The sequence below is a fragment of the Hirundo rustica genome, chromosome 13, assembly GCF_015227805.2.
Source record: "Hirundo rustica isolate bHirRus1 chromosome 13, bHirRus1.pri.v3, whole genome shotgun sequence".
Classification (NCBI taxonomy): domain Eukaryota; kingdom Metazoa; phylum Chordata; class Aves; order Passeriformes; family Hirundinidae; genus Hirundo; species Hirundo rustica.
This window is the reverse complement of record NC_053462.1, coordinates 3,295,602-3,320,751: the sequence shown is the minus strand read 5'-3', so window position 1 is coordinate 3,320,751 and position 25,150 is coordinate 3,295,602. Positions and strand designations below refer to the sequence as shown.

The window sequence follows — 25,150 nt, the reverse complement described above, 5'->3', positions numbered from 1 at the left end:
ATTAACTTATCTTACAGGATTACAATTTCTCTTTAATAATAATAATAATTAATTGCACACAAACACACAAGAAATTCTTTATGATGCATAAATATTTCCTTATTACACATGGTACAAAAATACTCATACTTTTTTGTTCGGTATTCCCATAAGGATGGCTGATTATTTGGCAAGACTGGATGCTCTCCAATCAGAAGAATGTGGGAAAAAAAAAAAAGGTTAGATATTTTACAGCTGTTCTATATATAGAAGTCTGAAGAAGGAAAAAAAATAATATAACCCTGACTTTAAAACGAGCAGAATGGATAAGAACAAAAACCCAGTGCATCGTACTTTAAAAAAAAAACAAAAAAAAAAAAAGCATTTTTCAAATTTTTCTGATCATCCTGGAGAGGGGAGGGTGGAGGTGGGAGAAGGGGTGAGACAAGGACAGTTAGTATTTCTCAAAGCCAAGTCTTCACCGAAGCAAGAGGAAAACCTTGATGGATCAATCCGTTGGGCCAAGACCTGTTGCTAACGGCTACACAAACGCTAGAACAAACAAACTTACACTCACACAGACACAAGTTAAGTGTTTTAATTCATGCCAGAAAACATGCAAAACCCATTTTGCCTTTCGATTCCTTCAGCCGAGCCGCCCCCGGGGCAGGGCGAGCCGGGAAGCCCAGGACCTAGCCCCCGGCTGGGTTTCAGTGCAGCCAGATGGCAAAGCTCGGTCAGGGAGGAGGTCCTGGGGATTCCTGGAGGGAGGGATGGAGGCAGAGCACAGCCCGTGGCTGGGGCTGAGATGGCTTCACAGTCCAGGAACAGGGGTGCTGGCAGCCCCGGGGGCAGCGCGGTGTCCGCTGGCCACGTACCAAATCCAGAGGAGTCGGAGCCATCGTCCCTGGCACATCCCTCTGCGGAGAGGCAGGGAGGAGGAACACGAGCCGAGAGGAGACACTGCAGGAGAGGAGCACGGTGAGCCAGGCCAGCTGGACCTGTGTCCTGAGGGTGTCCCACAGCCCCCTCCCCAGCCCGCGCCTTGGGGGTCTCCCTGCTCCCGTCACGCATCCAGGAAACCCAACCACATCCTTGGGTGGGTGTGTGGGGCTGAGCCCAAGCTCCCATCCCTCCTCCCCTCAAGAGTCCAAGGAACCTAAGGAAGGACAAAGACCTGACTCCAAGAGTAATTAATTACTTACTAACGAACTAACAAAACTGACGAGACTTCCATCCTTGCTGGGTCGCTTCAGAGGGAGGATACCAGCGCATCTGGAAAAGAAAGCCACGGCAGAGGTCCGTGATCCAGGATTACCTCAGCCAGAGTACAACCTTTCAGCTCCTTCAAGCCGTGTGCAATGGAGCAAAGATGTCTCCAGCATGGGAAAGGAGGCTCCAGGGTGAGCTGCTTGAACAGCTCCACCCTCAGCCAGCCAAAGGAGGCATCTCAAGACCACACATGAAAACCAGACAACCTCTACAGGACATCTATGGGGAGAAAAATGGCTCATCCACTACAGCAAGTGCCCGTGGAGCTTTCCAAGCCCCAACCCTGCTACCAGGAATGGCTCCAGGCAAACCACACCATGGGAAGAACTTGGCAGAGTTTCCAACCACCAAGACTTGGAGGCTTTCCTGGCAGGTGCTTGCTGCCACATCTATGTCTCAGACCTGCTCCTCGCCAAGGAAGGGGCTGGATTGGGACAAGCAAACAAGGGACAGTAGCTGAACAGACATTTTCCAGTCCCTTAGGAGACACAGTGAGCTGGAAACATCCAGCCCCACAGCCTCAGACAGCCAGATGATCCCATCTGGTCAGCAGGGCCAGTGTGTCTGGCTGGGCTGCATCAGCAGCGGGAGACAAGCCCGTGCCACTTGACTGAGCACGGATCCAGCAGCTGGAGCAGCACCTGGAGCTTGGTTCTGCTGCTGGAGCACAGCAGCCACCCCCTGCTCCTCCCTCTCCAGCCGCCAGGAGAAGAGCACAGCCTCAGCACATTTAGGGCTCTGAGAACCAGCACAATGATGGACCTGGCTTTAAGATAGGGAGAAAAGTGGCAGAAAATCCCCTGGAGCCCCATGTGAGCCACTCCCCTTGTTAACACTCGCCCTGGCACTGCTGTCCCCTCACCCAAACAAGCCTGGCTCGATGCTCCTCTCCCAAGGACGTGCAGAGACATGCAGCAAACTGCCACAGCCTGCAGTGGCCAGGTTCTCCCCCCACAGGCATGAGAGCTCCAATGCCAGGAGAACTGCAGCCACATGAGCTACGGGCCTTGAGTCCCTCTGCAGGAGATGGCTCCTAAATGAGCCCTGCCAGTCAGCAGAAGCTCTGTCCTCACAGGAGCCTCTCATCAGCTCAGAACAAGGCCAGTTTGGACAAAATTTGGAACAACCTGGTCTAGTGGAAGATGTCTCTGTACATGACATGGGGGTAGAATGAGATTGGTTTAAGCTCCCTTCCAACTTGAACCATTCCACGGTTCCATAATCTGCTGGACTCTTGCCAGATGCCCTCACAAGACAAGTGGGTGCCACTAAATCAGCTCCCAGCTGGCCCCAAACCTCACTTCATGCACAGCATCCCAGTCAGTCCAGCTGTGGGAGTCAAGGGCACGGACATTACCAAGACTCTCCACCCCACCGAGGGGTCCCATCTAGTGCCAGGACCAAAGTGCCACACACACAGAGCGTTTCCACTTCTTTAGCCTGGGAGAGGGACCTTTGCTGCCCAGTCAGGGCCACCACACTGTGCACAGACCACACCCAGGAAGGCTTGGAATGGGCAGCAGCGTCACTGACAGCTTGCAGGGCCACCACAGCAGCTGCCAGAGCAAGGACAGGGGTTTCTCACTCCCCCAACCCCTGTCACCAGGAGGTGCTTGCTCAGCAGAGCCACATCTCCTCTGCAGCCGTCCTCCCTGGCCAGTGTCTCCCACCCCACACCCCTCCCCTCGACAGCTGGAAGCAGTTTCCTTCTGCCCAGCAGTAACAGGAAACTCCCCCTTCGTTCCCAAGGCTGTGAGTGCTTAACCCTGAGAGCCGCCTCCACCCCACGCAGGCTCGGCCAAGCGGCACAGCCAGGCCATTCATGAGCCAGGACAGCCCAGCCTGGTGGACCTCCAGCCTGTCCTCAGAGCCACCTTCTGGCCCACCTGCAGAGCCTCAGCACCTCCACTTTCAACAGAAGTCCTGGTTTTCTCTTAAAACATTCACTGTTCGTAGCTCTAGGGCTCATAAAGCATCACTGCATCAGACCACCCCTTCTTGCCTCCCTCCTGCAGGTCTGCAATGCTCACACACCAAACCCACCCAGCCTGACCCACCGTGGCCCCACAGACCTCTAGCCCGGCCCTGCATTCAGAGGGGTTCAGCCTGCAGCCCCGCAGGAGCTGCTACAGACGTGACAATCCTGGGCACAATCCAAGGCTCTGACACGCTGGCAGGGTGAGAGAATGACCTGCCAGGTCTTTCAGCCTACAGAAAGATTAAGGGCTTGATGGGATGAGGCAGGAACTCAGTAGGAGGGATGTTCCCAAAGACAGCAGAAAGCACAGGAAGCAGTGGATCAGAGGCAGCAGATAGCCAGGACACTCTCTAGGCACCTGCCAAGGCAGTTTTCTCTTCACACCCCTCAAAATACTACATCTGTCAAGGAGGGAGCTGAGAACTAATGGAGATGTTCAGTACTGGGTGAGGAAAGCAGAGCAAGAGAGGCTTTTAGTGGAAGAGACACAGTTGTTTCTGGAGAGGCATTAGCTCACAGTTGGAATGGAGCCTGGTCACACCACCGAAATATCTCCTGCTCGCAGAGATGAGGCAGCCACTGCTGGCCACTGCAGCAGCCTCGTGCTGCTGCCTTCAACATGTGTCCCAGAAAACAGCTGGAGAGGAGAAATGTGTGCCTGTGCCTGCCACCTCCCAGAGGCCATGAGCCTCCCCCCTGCTGCAGCACACCACCAGCAGCTGCCTAAAAATCACAATGAAATTATAAATGGGGCAGAGAAACAGCCCATCAGAGCTTCACTCTCATTGTCAAAACCTCCTTTGTCTCTCCCAACTGCCCTCAGAATTTACATATCCAACTGTCCACCATCCTCATGGAGAGCACATCCTTCAGAAGGAAAGAGGGGAAGCAAGGGCCAAGTACACAGGTCCCTCCTCAGACCACCTTTGGCCTGGAGGACCTGCCTTTCCTCCTTAGTTACCCCTAGGTGTGCAGCCAGCCCAGCAACTCTTGGAGCTCTGATCTATCTCTACAGCTGGAATGATCCCCAGGGACCAGAAAGGCTCCTGGTACAGGCAGGGACAAACCCTCCTTGTGCTCCTGGGAGCTGGTAGGATCCAACTAACGCATCCAAGAGCTGCATCTTGCTTCCAAGCTGCCGAAGTGCAGAGCAGCATCTTCACCGGTGCTGCTGAGATGCTCAGATCCTCAGCCTGGCAAGCCACGAGCACCTCGCAGGCAGCACTGCAGGTCACCAGGTGTGAGCCCTGAGAGTCCCCGCTGGTGGCTGGCAAGAGCTGCTCTGCTCCATCTGGAGACACAGCCCACGGGAACGTGACCCAGGCAGGCAAGGACAGGCACCACCTCAGCCACTGCTGTGTGCTGGACACACGCCCGCCCCAGCAGCAGGCACTGCACCCAGGCCACCTGCTCCAGGGCCCCTCAGGGGGCTGGTGGGGGGGCACGATGAGGTTGGGACCAGAGCAGCTCAGCCCACCACCAGGAAAACCAGATGCAGTGGGACTGAGCACGGGCACCTCCGTACATAGCTCTGGTGGGGGAGAGCTGGAGGATCAGCACATCATCCCACACCTGGGTGAGGGACAAGACAGGCACTGGTCCATCCTCCTGCCTAGGAACACTTTAACAGGCATGCATCCATCCATCAATCCAATGCCTTGTACCCTTAAGGCTCAGGGAGACACACGTCTCTCTCGGACTGCAGCAAACAAGCATTTCCCCTTTTCCAGCAAGTTGCGTTGCTTTCTTTTGGATTGAGCCAGCCAGGGAGAGCCACTGTTGGCCACAAGTCTCTTCTGATGGCACATCAGTCCCTTTCACCCACCACTTAGCGAGGATGGATGCCCAGGAGCATCCTCTGCTCAGAGCATCTCCTGCCTGCTTTTCCCTGGCTAGGAGGGACCTGCTGGCTTGGGGCTGCTTGGCCAGCTCTGCCACCACTGAGTCACTGGAGTTCAGAAAGTTACAACAACCAGGAACGTCTTGAACATCTCTGGGATGCATGGAGCTTGCCCAGAGAGAAAAAATCCTGGGAAGTCCCCACACAACAGCACCAACAGGCAACAAGTTATTAGGGATAGAAAATGAATCACTGTCTCCAGTCTAGGGTGGGTCTGTCAGGTTAGCTGCAAGGGAACGGGGGTTTGGAGTACTGACCTCCGCTTTCATCGATGGGATCAGCCTCAACCCCGTGCTAGGAAATCCCAAGGTCCTTCCAGGCTCTTTCACAACCACACAGCCCTGATCCAGGACTGCTCCCTCCCACCACTCACTTGGACAGGTCCCAGAACCAGAGACCCACCTCTGCCATCTCCTCAAGGTCTCCAGTGGATGCTTCAAGGGAACCTTGGGCAGCCCACTTCCAAAAAGACTGGCATCTCTATGCCCTCAGGCTTTGACCTGGCTGACTGCCTTGGAAACACCTACCAGGGTCTCCAAGGCCCCAGGTACCCAACACATCAGCTGTGTCCCCAGCAGCACCACGTGGCCGTATTTTTATGAGCCAATCCTGCATCCAGCCCCTGCATCCCATGGCAAGTCCTACCAAGAGCAGAGTCCTGCCACAGCTGGAAGCATCTCTGCAAAAGAGCTCTGGAAGCATGGACAGCCCTGGCATCCCCTGCTGCCCACTCACACCCTGGTTTAGAGGCACCCCAAAACCAGGGGTTCCACCTCAGAGACACAATGCAGCCCGACTCCATCCTACCAGCAGTGGCTGGACCTGTCTACCAGGACCAAGCAGAACAAGAGAAGCTGTATCATTGTCTCTATGCCTGTGTCAAGCTCCTCCCATGAGGAGCACATGTTTGCCCCTCACAGTTTTCTAAGGGTAAAGGCAGACCTGGGCCCCCATGTTTGGTGGCCTCTTTTCTAATCATCACTTCCACAGAAGAGAGGAGAAAAGTCTGCTCAGAACCACGGCAGGGAGAACTGAACCAGGACTCATTCCCTTCAGTCAAACGTCAACCATCCCCCTGCCAACCAGTCCCAGGCCCTTCCCTCTTCCCAAGCTCCCAGTCTCCTACACCGCACCCCTCTCTCCCAAGGCTGCCGATTCCTTCCATGACGGCTCACACGACCTGTGTCCTGCCTGCTATTTCAGGTTGCAAGAGAGAAGCCAAGCTCCAGGTAGGAACCGGCTCCGTTTCCATTACTGGAGAGGAAAGAGGTGAGATTAGACCCACGATTAAGGGCAGGGTCTGTCCCGGTATGCGATTCTGGAACAAAGTGACCGGCAAGTGCTGTTGTCTAAGGTGCCCACTAAAATTTAGTCGTGTGCTATCACTACCACGTCACTCACCTCCCCCACCGTGTGCCAGGAGTGAGGTCAAGGTGTATTTCTGGTTGCCCTCGAAGGGTCAAGGTTGGGGAGAAACCAGGTTTCTTTCAGGCCGAGTGGCAGGGTGGTCTCTGCCCCAGCTCAACCGGGCTGCTCCCCTCCCACGGGCAGGGCCTGGCCGAGCCTGGCTCAGCTGGGAGGAGCTGATGTAAGATGGTGCCATGCTGTGTGCGCCATGTCATGTGCTGCGAAGTTGGAGATGTGGGTTAGAAAGAAGGCCTGGCATCTCATTCCCCAGGCTCTGGTGGGTGGGTAGCGTGAGGCCCATGCACTGGGTTGCCAAGGAGATACGGGCTACAGAGATGGGCAGAAGCTTGCAAATCCCACAGTGCACCTTGGAGGAGAGATGGTTACCTTACCAGTCTTTCCAGACGTGGCTGCCATCATGCTTAACACTTCTAGGAATGGAGCTGTAGTACAGCCACTCCACTAGCTGCAATAAGGCATCACTAGGGCGTCCCATCTCCAGGGACAGCTCTGAGCTTCGGGGCTAGCCTGCGCTGGCATCATGGCTGGAGTTCACTAGGGACATCAAAGGAGGGATTTGAGAGAGGGTGGGAGGGAGGGAAGGCAGATGGGACAATCTTAAAGTCAGCAGAGTCCCCAGTGGGGCAGGGTCAGGCTACAGTCACACCTACAGCAGCCCGGAGCATCACCAAGGCACGGACGTGCCAGGAGCAGCAGCCATCGGCTGGGAGTGGCTTACCAAGGGTTCCCGAGGCCAGGCCAGCCTCTCAGCACCTCCTGCCCCTCATCCCTCCTGCCAGCCCTCTGGGCAGCTCCTCAGGCAGCCAGGCCAGGCCACCTCCTCTCCCCCTTGCTGAACTCTGTGCTGCAAGATAAGGTTTAAATCTCTTGTGACAAGACTTTGGTTTAGCTACATCCTCCAACTTCTTGCCTGCCTCAAGGCTGATCACTACAGAGTGGCTACAGCCCTGGCCATCCCCATGGATGCCCTCCAGCCAACACCAGCCCACCAGGAGGAAGGGCTGTGACTGTTCTGGGGACATGAGTGAGCCAGCCCCTCCCCGTGAGGGCAGAGGGCTCAGCACACGGGACTAAGGGCACAGCTTTTAGCCCAGCTTGTGAGCAAAAGTCATCTCCCTGTTGTGCTCCACCCTCAGCTCTGCAAGGGACAGGGCTGCAGCCCAGAGCTGCCAGCATGAGTAATGTTTAACCTCACTAAATTTTATTGGTAACGTATCCTGTACCAGGACATGCCCCCGCAGGGTCAGCACGGGCTCAGCACAGCAGGAGCGGCTGGGACTGCCTGGCAGCCTCTTGGGAAAAGAGCTGGGTCCAGCCACAGCCTGGAGGGGTGCACTGGCTCCCTAAAGCCTCAAGGCCCATCACAACCCATGGACCCCCTTGGGCAGGGCGCTCTGCCTACACAGGGAGCTCCTCAGGGTTTTACAGTGAAGCCAGACAACCTCTTTGGAAACCAGTAGCTCACCAGCTGGAGGGCAGGAACTAAGACCCCAGAGGGAAAAGATGTAGCTGGAGGCCTCATTAATACCCTCCAGTCTATAAGAGCAGTTTTCTTCCCCACTTTGCACCATAAAGTTTTGGTGTCTAACCCTCACACTCATGGTCACCAATGGCCATCCTGGAAGAAACTGCAATAGAAGTTTCGCCTCCCTCAACCACCTCAGACAGGCCAGAGGGGTTAATTTTTCCTGGTCTTCCCTTCCAGGGACAATTCAACCTTGACCAGCACCCTACACACACAAGGGGCAGGAAGACACCTTTCCCCTGGGCCACGGAGGGGCACAGCACAGCCCTGCAGTTGTGGGCACCACCAGCAACTTTTGGAAAACACCAGCAAGCACAACCTTCCCAGTGAAGAACCAGCCTGGCTCTGGAGGTCCTTGAAAGAACATCCCAGTGTTCTTCCTGGTCCTGTCCTGAATCCCAATGTACTTCTCCCTACTCCCTGGGAGCTTCAGCCCAACAACAGCCCACCTGCAGAAGGGCAGAAGCAGGAGAGGCCTGCAGGTGTGAGAGGGGCAGGACAGAGGACAGGAGTCTACATCCACTCCACATGGCATTTGGGAAGCAAGCTTGGCTGGAAGCTGGGCAGTTACCATCACAAAGCTTGCAGGAAGCAACAGGATGCCCAAGGGCCAACACAGCTCACTGCCAGCCAGGACAGCAAGGTGAGAGGACACAGCTCCTCTTCCTCTCCATTTAAGCAGGGAAGAGTAGAAGTCAACACCCTGCCTGGCAGGGCAGGGAGCAGAGGTTAAGCCCCAACACTCAGTCCCATTGCCCCGGTCTCCCATGGCACCACTACGGGAGCAGAGACAGAAGCAGACAGAGCACAGCTGGCTGGTCACACTGAGCAGGGCAGGGACAGGGGTTCCAGCTTCTCCTGGACAAGGGCTTCAAGGGCTTCAAACCAAGCACCTGAACTTGGAATTAGGACACTGCTACTCTGTTTCGACTTTCCCTTGTTCATGGTTTCAAGGTTTATGTGGTCTCTGCACATTAAAGCATCTGTGTCAGACCAGTACGGGCATCCCTACATCCTCAGCTGTCAGCAAGCAAACCTTGGGTCACCAGGCAGCTGGTTGCACCACCACCTGCAGCTCCAGAGGCTCAGGCATGGAATGACTCTCCTCACTAGCCTGTACCGAGGGTGGCTAACACCCTGTTCCACCAGTTCCTCACTCTGGCAAGGCTGTGGTCACTCATCTCCTGCAGGACACCCTCCTCCAGCTTTGGAACTGTTCGAGTCATTTGGCCCACGGGGTCCCAGCCGAGCCCCTCAGTTTAGCACCGAGCCCCTTGCTTTCACTGTGACTTGGGATGACATTTCATGGCTATGTTACTTGCTGGCAGGAACTGTTTCCTCCCAGCAGTCCCTCAATGAAGTTCCCTGGCCGTGGGGAACAACAGGACCGGCCAGAAATGGAGCCCTGACTTCCTCCCACCCGCCTGCCCCTTGCAGGAAAGCAGGCTGGACCTGCAGGGTCAGGAATCACCACCCAGCTCTGCCTGCTCTTGGGCACACAGACCCTCCCTGGGGCTGGCTCGGGGCTGGGCGGCCCTGCCCCGCAGCCGGGAGCAGGGGCCAGGGTCGAACCGGCCAAGCGGAGCCCGCGGCGATGAGAGCACGGTGGCGGGGAGATGGGAGAGCCCAGCCCCGGCACGGGACGTGGGGAGCGACTCACCTGAGCGTGAAGAGCGGCGGCCGCAGCAGCAGCCGCCGGGTACGTGAAGGCGGCGTGGGGGATGGCAGGGGTCAGCTCCGTGGTGTACAGTGGGTAGGGAGCCCACGCTTCTGGGGACGCTGGGATAAGAGCCGCTCCAGTCAGGTCATCTAGACAGGAGGAGGAGACAAGGGGACAGCGTCCCAGGAGCTGGCGCCAACAGCCCGCTTTGGGGACGGGCTCCGGATTCCCCACCCCACCTGGCTTTGCACTGCCACCTTGATGAGGTATAAAATCTGTGCGCACAGCTGCTTCTCTGGCCTCCCAGCCTTGCCAGGAGAAGACAGGAACGTGCTGCATTACAGCCCCACGTGGGCTTTGGACAGAGCGGTCCACACAGGCAGCAGAGGGGCGGTGCCACAGGATGCAGGACAAGGGGCTCAGGGCCACATTTCAGGTCACCCCACAAGCCTCAGCAGGGCTACTCAGCCCACCAGGCTACATAGAGGGAGCTGGCACAGGACTCATCCTTTATGCTTTACAATTAGGGATGCTTTAAAAGATTCATAGTATCACTTAAGCTACCAAATCCAACTTTCACGTCTCTACGGTTCTATGTTGGCCAGTTGCCTGCTATTCTCCTGTGGCTCCAACGTCCTGCTGGCCTCCCTACCCCAGGCAGATTTCAGGCAGAGCAGAGGTGGGTCTGGGTTCCTTTCCACCGTGGCAGCAATCGCAGAGTTGGGCATCTCTCAGGTTGGAGCCATGAGCTCCGAGCCCCTCCCAGCATACTCACAGGGGTCCCGTGCAATGAAATGTGCGCCCAAGGCAGGGTGGATGTTGGTGGGGTTCGGTGTGGCCATCAGCTTGCTCTTGGCCATCTTTGTGTTTGCTTTAGCGAATTCTAACCGCAACGTCTGGGGGTTCTCGGGGTCGAAGCGGATGCCCTGTCACAGGAGAGAGCACAGCAGTTTCTCAGAGGCGAAGCTCCCATCCAAGCACAGGCTGTGGTTATTCACGGAGCAAAGCCCAACTCAAGGCCACCACGCCGCAGTCACATGCCCAGATTTTTGTCACTTCACTGCAACACTCAAGCTCCCACGTGCTTTTATTTTGATGTTTAGCTGGCCCAGCACCACTGTTTCCAACATGAAGGACACAATTCCGCTCCTTATGTGCACTATAGCAGGGATGGCCACCAGCACGGGGCAGGAAAGGTCTGTCTGCTGTAGCTGGGATAACTGTCTACACTGGAGCTGGAATAACCCCCATCTGTGTGGGAGCTCCCATCTGTGGTGCCACTACACCTTCTGCCAGCTTGAGCAGAGGCACTAGCAGGTGTCACAAAGCCCAAGGCAAGGTCTGCAGTGCAGCAGAACCAGATCTTGCTGACCAGATCCCACCCACACTCCTGCAGGATGGGGATCCTTTTGGGTGTCCTTTCCATGTTGACCATCCTCGAGATATTTTCTCGAGTCACAGCAAGTCCCCACACCCTCAGAGCCATCTTCCAGTGGTCAAAAACTACATGGAGACAGCTTGCATCCATTTGCCCAGGCTGATGCCAGCCTTGAACAGCTCTCCCGCTTCCCTGTTGGGATGCTGCAGGACCATTTCACTTCCACAGTCCAGGGCACAGCTGGTAGACCCTGCCCTTTCTCTGCCCTCAGCTCTGGGCGCAGCAAGGCCTGTGCCCCCAGCCCCTTCAGCCCCCCAGCACTTTGGGTACTCACATTCAAGGCGTTCTTCGCTGCTTCAGCGCCAGCCCGACTGTCAAAGGTCACAAAACCCACTGGCTAAAAGAGACAACAATTTCAGTTTGGAAGATTATTCCAGCTCCTCAGGCTGCCTTGCCCCTCCCTGTGCCCCACACAACCAGCAGAAGAGACCATCCTAAGCTGCACAGAGGCTTCAGGCAGAGCTTGGGTCATTGGAGCAGGATTCCTGCTCTGCCTCTGCTGCCACCACAAATGCTCTGGCATTCTTACGTGTGGGGACACTGCTCACCCTGGCAAGCCCCAGCATGGGCACCCCTGCCTTGATCGTAGGAGTGGGGAAGGCTGATGGCAGCACAAGGTCTGAGGCTGAAGCCTCAGGTCTCACCCAGGGCAGCAAGAGAAGACATTCAGAACATGCTGGGTCAGTAGAACCCCTCTGTGCAGCTGGTGCTGGCCCAGACAGAGCTTTACACAGTGAAATGCGATTTTTTCCCCTCTGCCCTCCTGGCATGTCCAGTTTGCTAGCAAAAGCCAAAAATACACAGGCTGGAAGGAGGTACCTGCTTTGAAGTCAGCTTGATCAGTGACCCCTCATAACCCTGCAGGAGAGAAGAAAACAACTCGGTGTCAGGCTCCTGAAAAGGCCACACTACAACCAAGACACAACATGACAGCTCCAGGAGTTCCTGTAGCACCAAGCCCTCCACCAGGCAGGGACTGCAGTAGAAACAGGGACAATAACACTTCCTTCCCACCAGTAGAAAAGACTGGGGGAAAAACAGGTATTTTAGCTGTTCCATCCTGGGCTTTTGGGAAGGAATCCCATTTTCTAGCTCTTCATCCAGCTACAAAGATGAGCACCCTGCCTCTAAGCTAGCGCCTAGAGAAAGCAGAGCACCCTCCCTGTGCTACGGGAGTGCAGACAGGGGAACCCCACCTCCCCAGAGACAGCCTAGGTGGTTATTAGAGAAAGGATGGAGAGTTTGGGGGATGAGGACATGTCCTCAAGGAAGGGCTGGTCCAGTTGAGCAGCAGGGCTGACCAGGCAGGTTTCATCAAGCTGAGACAGCACGATTCCAACGGCGGGCTCCAGCTGGAGGCTCCCAGTTGAGCACAAGTCACGGGATCCCATGCTGGCTTCAGGTTCCCATGTCACCCCTACCTCCCCTGAGAGACCTTTGCTGCCAGGTCATCCACAAAACAGCACCTTTCCCTCCAAAAACACGGATTTGAAGACCTTCTTACCTTGAATGGTCGGAAGAGAAGGTAGAGCTCTCTGGGTTTGATATCCACAGGAAGGCCACTGACAAACAGCGTCCGTACCTAGGGGAGAGGCCAGCCAGCTGTACTGAAAGGAGATGTTTGGTGCCAAAGCAGGAGCACAGAGCACGGCTCAGAAGATTAAGTGCAGTAAGAAGAGGACACCTCACATCAAAGGTCCACTAACCCTTCCCTGCATTAGAGGAGTGCTGTCCAGGATAAAACACACCTTGCCCTTTGGTCCCCACCTCAAAGGATTCAGGCTTTCACAAAAATTCAGCCCCTGGCATCATGGCCTGGTTGATCAAGACACGGACACCAGCCCCACAGTCTGACAGGACCTCGATGGCTAAACTGGAAAAGACCACACACACTGCCACAAGAACTAAGTTTGACACATCCCAAAGGTCCAGAAAAGACCCGTACAAACCCCAGTTCTCTCCAGATCTTTCTACAGAACACAGATCTCCTCACCTCAGCCTACCCTGGCACTTTAATTCCATCACCAATTCAAAGACTGCCCTCAATTCTGAGAAACACCTCAGTGCCCCACTCACAGCTTTTGACTTCTGCAACAGCTCCAGAACGTCATTGCAGGAAGGTTTTTGGGTCCATCCCAGCTCCTTCCCAGCACACCTCAGACCCTTCAGAAGTTGCTCCCAAACCCACTCTCAGAGCAGTAATTCTGTTGTGCCCAGCCAAGAGCAGCTGTGCAGGGGCAAACCCCTTTAGGCATCTGCTCTTCCCAGGCTGTACAAGTCATGGACCAAGTCCAAACACACTCATGTCAAAGCAAAAAAACACAGTGCCAGGGGAGGATCTCAATAGATAATCCATTAAAATTATAGATAATAGTTCACTTGAATAACCAGGAAGAAGAAAGTGCTGAAGGCTCATGGCCTGGGAGAACTCTGCTCAACAGTCAGACTCATCATGAGCACCTTCCCCCTGCACCCTGGCTGGTAGACTATTTCCACAGGGAGCAGCAAGACGAAGCTGTAGAGACTTCTTGTAAATCAGCACAGAGCTGGAAAGGGAAGTTATGCACAACTGAGGTCACAAAGACACTTGTCGTTATTAACAAGGAGCAGGAGCCCCAAGCCAGAGCTCACCTCCTGGCCTGCTTCCAGCACAGTGACCCCATCACATTTGCAGGGCAGAAGGGCTCTGCTCCCACATTTTTTGTTTTGCTCAGCCATCTCCCCTTCCCCAGACAGAGTGGGCTGTATCCAAAACCACTCTTACCACCAAACTAAGCAGCATATATGCTTGCCCTGCTCCTGGGCTGGAGACAGACCTGGAAACACAGGATTCCCAGCCTCTGTAATTCTTTGGGGGCAGCCACATAGAGACTCCTCCACACAGGGAAGTTTCTCTTACTTGCAAATGAAAACTCACCTCTTCGAGCTCCTGTGCCCAGGACAGTCCTGCCGAGGCAGACAAATGCCCTTCCCAGGGTAAAGCCGCCCAGGACAGACAGTGACTGTGAAAGGCTTGGGGTGCTCCTGCTCTCTTGTGCATGCTGAACTAAGGGCTGCCACTGTTCCCCACTAGACTGGTGTGAGGAGCCCTTCTCCAGCCCAGCACATCTCAGGAGCAGAACCAGAGCATCCTTCCCATCCCCTCCCCTGGCTCTTCAATACAGATGGCTCTACCACACACTCTTGCTTTGCCCTGCCTTGGGAAGCAGGATGCCATGTGGAGCACTCCAAAAACACTTTTCCAAGTCCAGGCTCAGTCTGACAGGTTCCCCCAACCACTCCACCCCACACCTGATGCTTTAAGGCACCACTCCAAGGCCACCCCGTGCCTGGACAGAGGGGGCAATGCCACTGGTCCTTGGCTTGCTGGCTGCCTCGAAGACCTCAGCGCTCGCATTTCAGCGTGAGCTCCACGGAGCGCCTGCAGTGCATTCCCAGAAGACCCACGGCCATCTCTTGCAGGGGAGGACTGCAGAGTGTGGCAGCACACATGTGCCTCAGCCATGTGAAAGCACTGTCCCTTTTCAATATTTCAGGATCCAAGTGTGCTCAGCCCCCAGAATGGATTTTCCTTCTGAGCAGACAGAAATCCACATCCCTGTTGGGTCTCTAAATGGCCCCGTGATGCATCACTTGGTAAGTCCTTGCGACAGGCATGACAGGATGGAAGACGCGTGGTGGCTCAGGGAAGGGGGAGCCAGAGCTGGAGCCCTCACATCAGCCTGAACAGAGCACGGCAGTGCCCAGAAAAGCTCTTTGTCAGAGGTAACAGGCTCCCAGTGCCAGCCCCATAAGTTGCTGCCAAGGACAGGAGCAAGAAATCTTCTCTAGCTGGACATAAGCTTCTCTTGGGCTCCAAATCCTGTTTGTCACCATCCACAGCGTTGAAAAGACATCAGAAAGCCAAGCCACAGCACCCATCAAGGGCTACCATCGCTCCAAAGCCTGGGCAATTCCAAATGCCACCAGCCAACCTCTCCAAAAAGGGTCTCAAGACAAACTAAGGAAGTCCCTGCTCAGAAGAGCTTGTTGAAAGCAACAAGACCGAGCAGTTGGTTTTACAAGATCTCTGCAATTAAACACATCCATAAGTGAATCTAGAGAAGGGTAAGGAGGGAGGGAGACCAAAGTATTCAGTGACGGGAGAGTGAGGTCGGTGAGAGACCTGAGCAGTACTTTCAAGGGACAGAGCGAGCTCACTTCCAACACCAGGCATAAAGCAAAGAAGATTTAGGTCAACCCACAGGAGAAAAGCAGGAGGCAGCTCACCACTCTGAGCCTCTTGTGCACTGTGGGCAACCTGGTCCAGCCTCTTCCCCTGCTCCCAAAGAGAGGAAACTGTAGATGAGGGCAACAGGGTCTAAGCAAGCATCTTCCAGTGGATTAACCAAACTGGGACTCTGCAGTCAGCCCCAGTCCTGCAGGCTTTGAGAGCCCAGCAGTACCACCCAGGGCTGACAAACCCGGGCATCCAGCCCTTACACTCAACATGCCATGACAGGATGGCTTCTGCTAAAATAGGCCCTACTTCAAGTCCCTGCCACCAAACACCAAATCCAACCTCTCCACAGTGCATCTGGAAAAGGCACAGGACAAAAACCACCAAACCAAACCAAACAAAAACACCATCAGAAATATCCATCCAAGGCTGGATCGGGAACTGCCTGGGTCAAACTACATGTCCAGACATCCAGCAGGAGCAGATCTCCAGGAATACCATGTTCTTCTGCTCATTCTTAGGTCCTGCTGCCAGCCACTCAAAAAGAGATTCCAGGTGAGAGCAGTCACATCCCACCCAGGACTGATCTGAAGTGGACACATGGGCACGGGGGGAAGCAGGGCAGGGAACAGCTCTCGCCTAGGATAGCCCAGCAGAGTGACACTGCTGCAGGCCCTGCTGAAGATATCCTCCCTTCCCCATCCCTGCCCCTCTGGGGATGTCCCCAGTCCAAACACCTGACAGAGATGGAGGAGAGCCATGGAAAACAGGGTTCATGCCAGGAGGGACAAGACCATCTAGGCCATCCCTTAAGAGAGGGAGGATCCCAGCATAGCTTCCCACGCAGGGGGAGGGAGGGACAGGACAAACCATTTAGCTCTCAAGTTCTCAGTGTCAGTCCTTACACAGCTGCATCTCCCCAAAGAGACACACACCTTGGGCCAGCACAGCCAGGAGCTTCACACCAAGGCTGCAAGAGAGCCAAGCAGCAGCAGCACCTGCCTTGTGCTGCCAGGAGACCAGCACAGCTCCCACAGCTCCTGGCCACAGCTGCTTTGGAGTAAGAGCTCTCTAAAGGGACAGCCCAAAAAGGTCCAGTTATGTCAGAAGTGTCTGATGCAAGGCCACAGGTACCCATCCCCTGAGGCAGCAGTGACTGGGGCTTTTTTTGTTAGAAGACTGCTCCAAATCCCCCTCCTGGAGCCAGGACCCTCCCCTTGGGAGAGATCAGCCTTTAACTACATCACCCACAGCACAGCCTGGGCTACTCCAGCCCCCCAAAACTGGCCTGGTCCTGGATCCATACTTCCAGCACCTGCAGCAGACAAGCCCTTACCAGCTGTGGTTCAGAGACACCAGAGGACAGGTACAGCAGGAACGTGTGCTAACAGTGCCTCCCCCACACTGTGCCGTTGGACATTGCCCCTCTCCAGGAAGCCACCCCAGTCGCATGCCGGTTTTTCCTAGAAAAGAGCCAATTCCCACTATAGTTCACACCAATGTGCCCGCTGAGCCCTCCTCCTACGCCACCAGCCCCGTGCCATCCTGCTGAGGACAGGGACAAGCTGTGCCACAGCATCCCAAAGGCACTGTCCACTCCCGGCAGCCACTCCGTGGTGCCAGGAGCTCAGGGACACGGAGCACAGCTTTTCCCATTGGAGAGCATCCCAGTGGGGCGTCTCCCTGGCATCCGGGGCCACCAGCGAGGCCAGAGGGGGACACAGAACCCCGGTCCTGGCCACCGCGATGCAGCCAGGGCCACTTGACGTGAGACCGCTGGAATGCAGCGAGGCTGCGGCTGCCCCCGGAGCCGGGACTTATAAGGCACGGGAGCGGAATGGGGCGGCGAGCTTGCACAACCGGGCTGCGGGGAGGGGAACGCGCCGAGCCCAGCGGCGGCGCTGAAAAATGGGATAGGATCCTCCTCTCGGCGTCTCACACGGGCCGTGGGGCTGCAGAGTCCTGCCACTGCAACCCGGGGCTGCTTTGGCCCTCAGCACAAAGTCCCAGGAGCCAAAAGGGAGGAAAAAGCCGGGAGAGAGAGATGTGCGGTCTGTTCGAGGCACAGCTCGGCAGGCAAGCAGGGCAGCCTCCACACCACGGGGTAAGAATCCCGAGAGAGGAGGCTTGCAACCGGCTACTTCACCACTCCATGCCTCAGTTTCCCCTCCAGCAATCAGAAGAGAGGTGACAAGAGCCGGGGGCTGCTGCCATTCCAGCCCTAGCAGAGCTCCGATGTCCTTGCGGAGGATCGCACCGAGCCCCGGCAAAGGATCAGGCCAGGAGCCGCTCCAACCAGGGAGCCCCGGGCAGGCACAGAGATCCCACCCGGAAAGATGTTCACCCATCCCCGGACGGGAAAGAGGGCTTTGAACCTCCCCCAGAGCACTTGAAGCAAGGCAGGCTTCAGGCATTTCCCTCCGAAAACAGCCTTTTGCACGAAAGGCACACGAGGACCGACATCCCGCTGGCCCAGGGGGAAGAAGGCTGACCACAAGCCAGCCCAGGGGCACCAGCATTTCGTCCCCAAGGCTGCGGTGTTCACACTGCTCGTAGCTGGAGCAGCCCCTCCCCAGCACCCCTCTACCCCACATCAGGCAGGGGATGTCAGCGGGGCTCAGCCACGCCTGTGGTCAGGGGAGGAAAACACTCCAACAAGGGGGAAGTGGGGAGAGACACCAGCCCCATTCCAGGAGGGCAGGAAGCACATGGGAGCTGATAAGTCTGGGCACAACGGGACAGCACCCAAGAATAGACCTCAGCCCTGGCAGAGGAAGCGCTGCTGCTGTGGCTTTGCCATGGATGCTTCCTGCTGCTCTCAAGTCCTATCACTTGTGTCCCTGCAGCGTCTCATGAATTCGTGAAAGGACAGCACCCAGATGGGTTTGGAATACAACAGGGGCTCAAAGCCAATGAAACATTTGGAAAGGTCAGCCCCACAACTCCCAAGAGACTACTGTCCAACAGGGCAGCTCCCCCGCACAGGGAGGTGCTGGCTGAGCACCCTCAGGTTGCCTTCATCACCTTTCACCTTGGCCAAGAGGTCCACTAAGCCAGAAGGGACACAAGGGCCACAGCCAATATGCTGAAGGACACTCACATCCACACTGGCCTTACCCAGCCACCACACTAAGCCCTGGGCTCCAGACACCCTCACCTGCCACCCTCTGGTGTTGGGGACCTGCAGACACCTGTCACCATCGGCTGGAGCCATGGACTTCACCTGCAATGGACCAGCTTTTCCTGCCCACACCCTGTTCTCCTGCCAGGAGACAGTGGTGAAACGAGCTCCTCCCCAGGGTAGAGACTGGCAGGAGACATGGGCCTGGAAGCAGGACCCTCACAAGAAACACTCTTCCCTCTGATGTTTCAGTGAGTATCTGCTTCACCCCGCCACAAGATGATTCCTGGGCACTTTTCAGTCCCATGCCTCCCAGAACACATCCAGAGACAGCAGAACCTCCTGTCAAATCAACCCAGTTTGGGGCAGCACACCAACGGCCACGCCCCAGCCCCATGCAGCATGTCAGGTTCCTCCACAGGCCAACAAGCAAGTATTCCATAAAACCCAGGTGGATGGAGAGCTGAAAGCTCACAGCAGCTCTTCACTGTGGACAGCAGTTATTGGAGTGTCACCCCCAACACAGAGAGAGCTTTGGGGACACCGGGAGGATGACAGCCACTCACAGGACTCAGCCAACACTGTCTCAGTCCAGCTCCTAGCAGGACAGTGCCACTAGACAGCAGGGAAGGGGTGTGCTACCAAAATATGGACCAAAAGTGCCAACCCAAACCCAAAACACGCCCTCTGGCTGCTCTCTCCCAATCCATGGCTCACGCTGCACTTCAGGCCATTGCTACAGGTGAGCCAGGGCAGTTACACATTGAGGGAGACATAGGCCTCCTGTCCTTGGAGGCAGAGGAAGGGAAGGACACACATCCCCAGGCCAACAGCTTCTGACCCACGGACTCGTACCAAGACTGACCCCACAGCAATGCAAGAGCCTGGTTTCCACTGTCCCACATGGTGCAGGAACACGCTGAGTACTGTAGTGAGGTCCAACCACCTCATTTCTACAGTCATGCCACAGTGAAGCTTCAAGCTGAAGCCTTTATTTCAGGCAGAGCTCCAGTACAGGCAGCAGCGTTGCTCATTGCTCTGTGATCCAGGCAGCAGTCTCCATGATTTGGCATGGCCAACACCAGCAAAGGATCTTTCACTCCACAACCTTCCACATTAGTTCCACCAAGAGTCACTCTTGAATTCCTACAGTGCCAGATCCTCAAGCAGAGCTATGAGGAAGGACAACAAAGCCTGAACTACTCTTAGCTACCTTCCAGACATCTCAAAGGGCATCCTTCCTACTTTAGTGAGAGCAAAGCAGAGACGCAGTGCGGGAAACATTGACTTTGACTCTTCCTAACTTCCTCAGGCACCATCAAAAATTCTGAGGCTAAGGAAGGAAAGTCCTGCTCAGCAGCTCCTCAGATTAGCCTAAGAGGAAGACTCATTTCTGAAGCTGGGTCATATTTAAAAGCCCAGGTGGCAGGAGAAAGAAGTTATTTCATCACAGGGACTAGATGAGTTGGGATGTCAATGCTCAGACTCGGGTCTAAGAAACTTGGATTTGAAAGAGGGAGAAAGGAGAAAGAAGTTCCTTCAGAGGGTATTCACAGGCACCAGGACACAAGGAGATAATGGGGAGTTTCCCACATCCTCCTCCTGTCAGAGCAACTCAGTGCTCAGCTCAAGACCAAGAGGATGTCTGGGAACACATCAGTTCCCAGAACCCCTGTGTGCATGGTGACTCCAGGGTGTCTGCTCAGCCAACAATCTGTCACTGACAGAAAGCTGCTCCTAACACTTAGGGGACTTTTAGGATGCATGAAAACAGCTCTGAGGCACCATCCTGCTTCAGCCAGGCCAAGTGCAAGAGAATTAGCGAGTGGTGACTCTGTAACTACTACAGCTTCATGTTCCTCTTAGTGAAGAGCAGCATCAGAGGAGTCATTTGACTCCAGAACTTACACTAACCTTATTTGTTTGCAGCTGTAGAGCTGGAATCCACACATGCACGAGGTATCTAGGTCCACTCAAGCGCAGATTACAGAAGTCAAGAGATGCCTGGCACCAGTCCATGAAGTGCTACAGACATCCAGCACATAACACAGCCCACTCACCAGCAGCATTCCCAGGCAGTTCCAGCAGCCCTGGAGTGCAGCAGCTAAGGAAAAAGGGATGTAGGACTTGCTACTGAGGAAGTTGTCTGGAAGCCAAGAGCCTTCTGCCTCTACAACACAGTTTTCTAACCCATAGCCTTCCACAGACCAACAGGGAAGATCACAGAATAACAGGATTAAACAGGACCTTAAAGACCATCTCGTTCCACCCCATGCACGGGCAGGGACACCTTCCACTATCCCATGTTGCTGCAAGCCCCATCCAACCCGGCCTTGAACACTTCCAGGGATGGGGCAGCCACAGCTTCTCTGTGCAACCTGTGCCAGGACTCCGCCCTATCACACGGAAGTATTTCTTCCTAAGATGATCTTCTCTAGCAGGGTTTAGCCAGGTCCTCACGTGGGCTCTCCCAGCACAACTCCACATTTAACACTTTCCACCTTCAGCAGTCCAGGATCCCCAAGCTCTACCTCAAGGGCAGCAGCCGCCACCCACGGAGCTGCAAAAAGGCCCTTCAGACCGGCCAAGAGGACACACGGTACAACCACAGACTTCAGCTGCTGGTTTGGGCACCTACACAGCCAGCTCCAGATTTCTCCCACTCCTGGCAGACCTGTAACTTCCCAGTGACTTCCCAGGAGAGCACGAACTAGCCCCTACAGCAGAACCAACATGTCTGCATCAGGCGCTCCAGAGAGCGGGGTGAACACACAGGGTTTCATCGCTACGCAGCCAGGGACACAACACACGGCGTCCACGGGAAGCATGAGAGCTCCTCCAGCTGCCGGGAAAAGCTCTGCCGGCCGTAGGGGTGGGAGTGCAGCACCTAGGCAGCTGCCTGTCCCACACTACCCCTCGGGACTGCCAGGAGGGATGCAGCCACGCAGATCGGCGGCTGCCTGGAAAATTAAACAGAAGATAGCAGCAAGTGGGGAGGGATCCCGTTCGGGGAGGTGTCTGGTGAGGAACAGCAGGGACTGACATTAGGCCCTGTTTGTTTAACATTCCCGTTAACGACCTCGAGAGGAGCGAGAGGCATTCCTGTCCTCCGCATGTCACCAGCCAGGAAGCGGCTGCGAGATCCAGGGGCTCACAGATAAGATAAAGGGGAAGGCTGAATTTGGGAGCTTCGCCCCACTGTATCTGGGGCACACGGCGCCCTTCTGCGGACGCCTGGGGAGGCAGGGAAGGAGGCGCGTGGTGGGGGGGATGGAGGAGTGTCCGCAGCGCCAGGATCTGGCAGCGTTATCCACGCAGTGTGGGAAAATATTCCAGCACACCCTCCTGCATACGCTGGGACCGAAGGATTCCACTTTGCGCTGAATGTATTTATCACTCTGTATCAAGGGGAGCTTCTGGGCAGGAATTTGGGCCCCCAGACCATGCTGGGATCCTGAACACAAGGTCACTCCTTATGCCTCCATTAGCCTCTGCAGTGAGGAACAGCTCCTGGTCAGCCAAGAAGTACTGGAAAAACAAGCGTTCAGAGTAGGCTCAGGGCAGCCACCATGGAGCTCAAACTGTGCTCACCAGCCACAGCATTATTTCTCTTGGATTCTGGTGGAGAAAGGACTTTCCAACAGCAATCCCACCAGGGATTAAGCCCCCAGCAGTCCCAGCCTAACCAAGGTGGCGGGTCTTTCGCTGCAGCCCTGGGTGCAGGGCGACAGACGCACACAGCGAGGCCGCAGACCATCCAACAGGGTGGACGGACTGCGCCCCTCCTGGCTCACTCCTGGAGGCTGCACAGTGGAGAGCAGGAGCCCCTTCTGTCCAATCCCCAGGGATGCCATCTTTAATTCAGCTTTCCAGCCATCAAGCTCCACTCCTGGGAGGACCAGCCTCTCCAGAGGGTGAGGATTTCCAGGCTCCTGAAATGCTCCAGCACCCACTTTGCCAAACAACCACCCAGCAGCGGGGAACAGACTGGCTCTGCCCCAGCACCAGGAGCTCACCCGACCACCACGTGTGAGGCACCAGCCCAGCTGGAGCAACACCACTGGGATGGGACACCCCAAGTGGCATCAGCCCCAGGAAGCTTTGCAGGCCGGTGAATAATTGGATCAAGGAGCCGCATTGAGTCCTGTGCGCACGCACACACAGCCTGTGAAACCCCCAGGTACCAAACCTCCCTCCACAGAGCCCCAGGTGCTCTGGCTCTCAGCCCACCCACACCAGTGCCACCCAGGGACGCTGGGACATCCCACCAGCAGCATCCACATCCCACTGCATCATCGCATCGCCTGTGCCCTGCTCCACGCCGCAGACAGAATCGCTACGGCCACCACCTGCCAATCCATTCCAGCCCATTACTCGGGTCACCCTCGCCGGGGCTGAAGCCCAGGGGACACGACAGCCCCAAGTCAGCTGGCGCACGGGGCCCGCACGGCCCCGGTGGGTGGTGGAGAAAGCCAGGCGCCATGTTGCGGCGGCGCGAGCGCACGGAGGACAGCGAGGGGAGGGGACTGAGCACCTCCCCAGTCCTGAGGGCCAGGCGCGGAGGACTGCAGCAAAACGTTTCCAGGCATTTTCCAGAGCCCTCTTCAAGATGGAGGGCAGCTAGTAACCCACCATGCCAATAGCTGCTCCAGGGGTGCAGTGATGACTGCATCAGCCAATGGCTCCAACAAAACCAAAGGTCAAATGTGGAGGGCTACAACCTCTGGCTACACACAACCAACACTAGCCTTCCCAGCCCTGAATCCAGAGGTATCCAGGTTCTGGCTTGCAGTGGCATCTTGGGGAAGGGGCTGCCGGCAGGTCAGCTCACAGTCCTCCAGCCCCAGCCAGGCTGCCAGCACACACGGAGCAGGGCAGGGGCTCCTCCACTATTGTCCAAGAGTCTCCCTTGCAGCCCACACGGGCAGAACGGTGCTGGATCCAGGATCCCTCCAGCTACAGGAACTGGGCAACAGAACACCCTGCCCACGGGCACCGGCTGCGCTGGATGGAGCAGGGACCTGCCAGCCCTCTGCCACACAGGGCTACAGAGACACTGGGCTGAGCAGGGGACTCGCCCTGCCGGGCTCCAGCCCCTCCTCAGGACGGCCCGGGGACTCCAGCAGCAGGTCCCCAACTCCTCCATACTCTGGCCCCCACAGCCTGGCCCCAGGTGCCCAGCCCGCAGCGGCCCCGGCATCTGCGCTCCGCTTCCCCGACGGTCCGAGGGTCCAGCCCGGACACCGAGTCCTCTCCTCCCCAAAAGAGGCGCCGCGCTCCTTCCCGGCTTCCCCGACGCCCCGGTGCCGCCTCCGCGGTCCCCGATACCGCTCTGCTCCATCCCCAGTTCCCCAGCCCCGGTTCCCCGACGACGCTGCGCTCCACCCGCCGTCCCCCGATACCTCGGCGTTCCATCCCCGCCGCCCCGTCCCTGGTCCCGCCGCTGCTCCCAGCTCTCCACCGCCGTCGGGACCCGGACCCAGCCCCAGCCCCGTCCCCGATGCCCAGCCACTCCGGCGTCCCAGCACCGTCGCCGCTCCCGGTTCCCCGCCGCCCCATCTCCCATCCCCGCGCCCACCTCCTCCTCGACGGTGCCGCCGCCGTTGGTGTGCTCGGTGTCCTTGTTGAGGTTGCTCATGGTGGGGTGCTCGGGTGAGGGGTGGTGCCGGCTGCTCCGGAGCTCCGCGGGGCCGAGCCGGGGTGCCGGTGCGGTGCCGGTGCGCGGGGGCGGTGCGGGGCGGTGCGGGGCGGTGCGGCGCTGCCCTCCCGGCTCACATACGGCGTCCCGGGACGGCGCCGCTGTTAAGGGCCGGGCCGGGCGGAGCGGGGCCGAGCGGAGCGCAACGAGCCGCAGCTGCGGGGCCGACGCGCCCCAGCCCCAGCCGCCGCTCCCGGTGCCGCCACCGCGCACCGAGCAGCGGGGCCGGGACCCGCCCGCCTGCCCCGCCCGGGGCCGCCCCCGGCCGCCGCCGCCGCCAATCCCGGCCCGGCCCGGCCCCCCGGGACCTCGGGGAGGTTTTTCTTGTTGTTGGGCTCGAGTTATTTTAATTATTTTTTTCCCCTCCTTTCTACGAAAAACTTTGTCAACTTTGATGAACTTTCGGGTTTCGACTTTCTTAAAGGGCCCGCCGGGCTCTGATGTCGCGGCGGGGCCGTGCCGTTCTCTCCGCGCATCCCCGGCGCGGGGAGATGTGGCTCAGCCCCGCGGGAGTCCGAGAGCCCCCGGACGGCACCTTTGTGACCCCCCATGAGAGCCCCGAGCCCCGAGAACAGCGGCCCTGAGAGCTCAGGACGGAGATCCTGTAACTCCGGGAGAGCGGCCCTGAGCCTCAGGAGAGCAGCCCCAAATCTGCCCCGACAGCCTGGTTCCTCCTGCCAGGGCAACCCCACAACCATCCTCACGGACATCGATGTGCGCCCCGCGCAAACCCTGTTCTTGGGCCTGGGAGGAGGAGCAGGGTCGAGGCATAGAATCATGGAATCCGTGTGTGGTGTGGGTGAGAGGAGACCTTAAATTTCATCTCGTTCAACCCCCCTGCCATGGGCAGGGGCACCTTCCACTAGACCGAGTTGCTACAAGCCCCATCCAACCTAGCCTTGGACATTTCCAGGGATGGGGTAGGCACAGCT

The 25,150-nt window shown here is 56.9% G+C and overlaps 1 protein-coding gene across 2 annotated transcripts; it reads right to left on the bottom strand.

The window, feature by feature from the left end:
* Positions 1-206: 206 nt before the first annotated feature.
* Positions 207-24,251, bottom strand: RBPMS2 (RNA binding protein, mRNA processing factor 2). 2 transcript variants are annotated; one of them, XR_005702960.2, is made up of 9 exons: positions 24,099-24,251; positions 12,685-12,762; positions 12,000-12,038; positions 11,455-11,517; positions 10,518-10,668; positions 9,743-9,891; positions 6,929-7,091; positions 1,185-1,254; positions 207-942 (listed from the first exon to the last, which is right to left on the bottom strand). XR_005702960.2 is itself a non-coding variant. In XM_040077127.2 (8 exons), exons 1-7 carry the CDS (start codon positions 24,156-24,158, stop codon positions 1,192-1,194), a joined length of 603 nt encoding a protein of 200 aa, XP_039933061.1. In that variant the 5' UTR covers positions 24,159-24,251; the 3' UTR covers positions 207-942; positions 1,185-1,191. The 2 variants fall into 2 exon arrangements, 1 of the variants encoding a protein (XP_039933061.1); XM_040077127.2 differs by lacking the exon at positions 6,929-7,091.
* Positions 24,252-25,150: the final 899 nt, after the last annotated feature.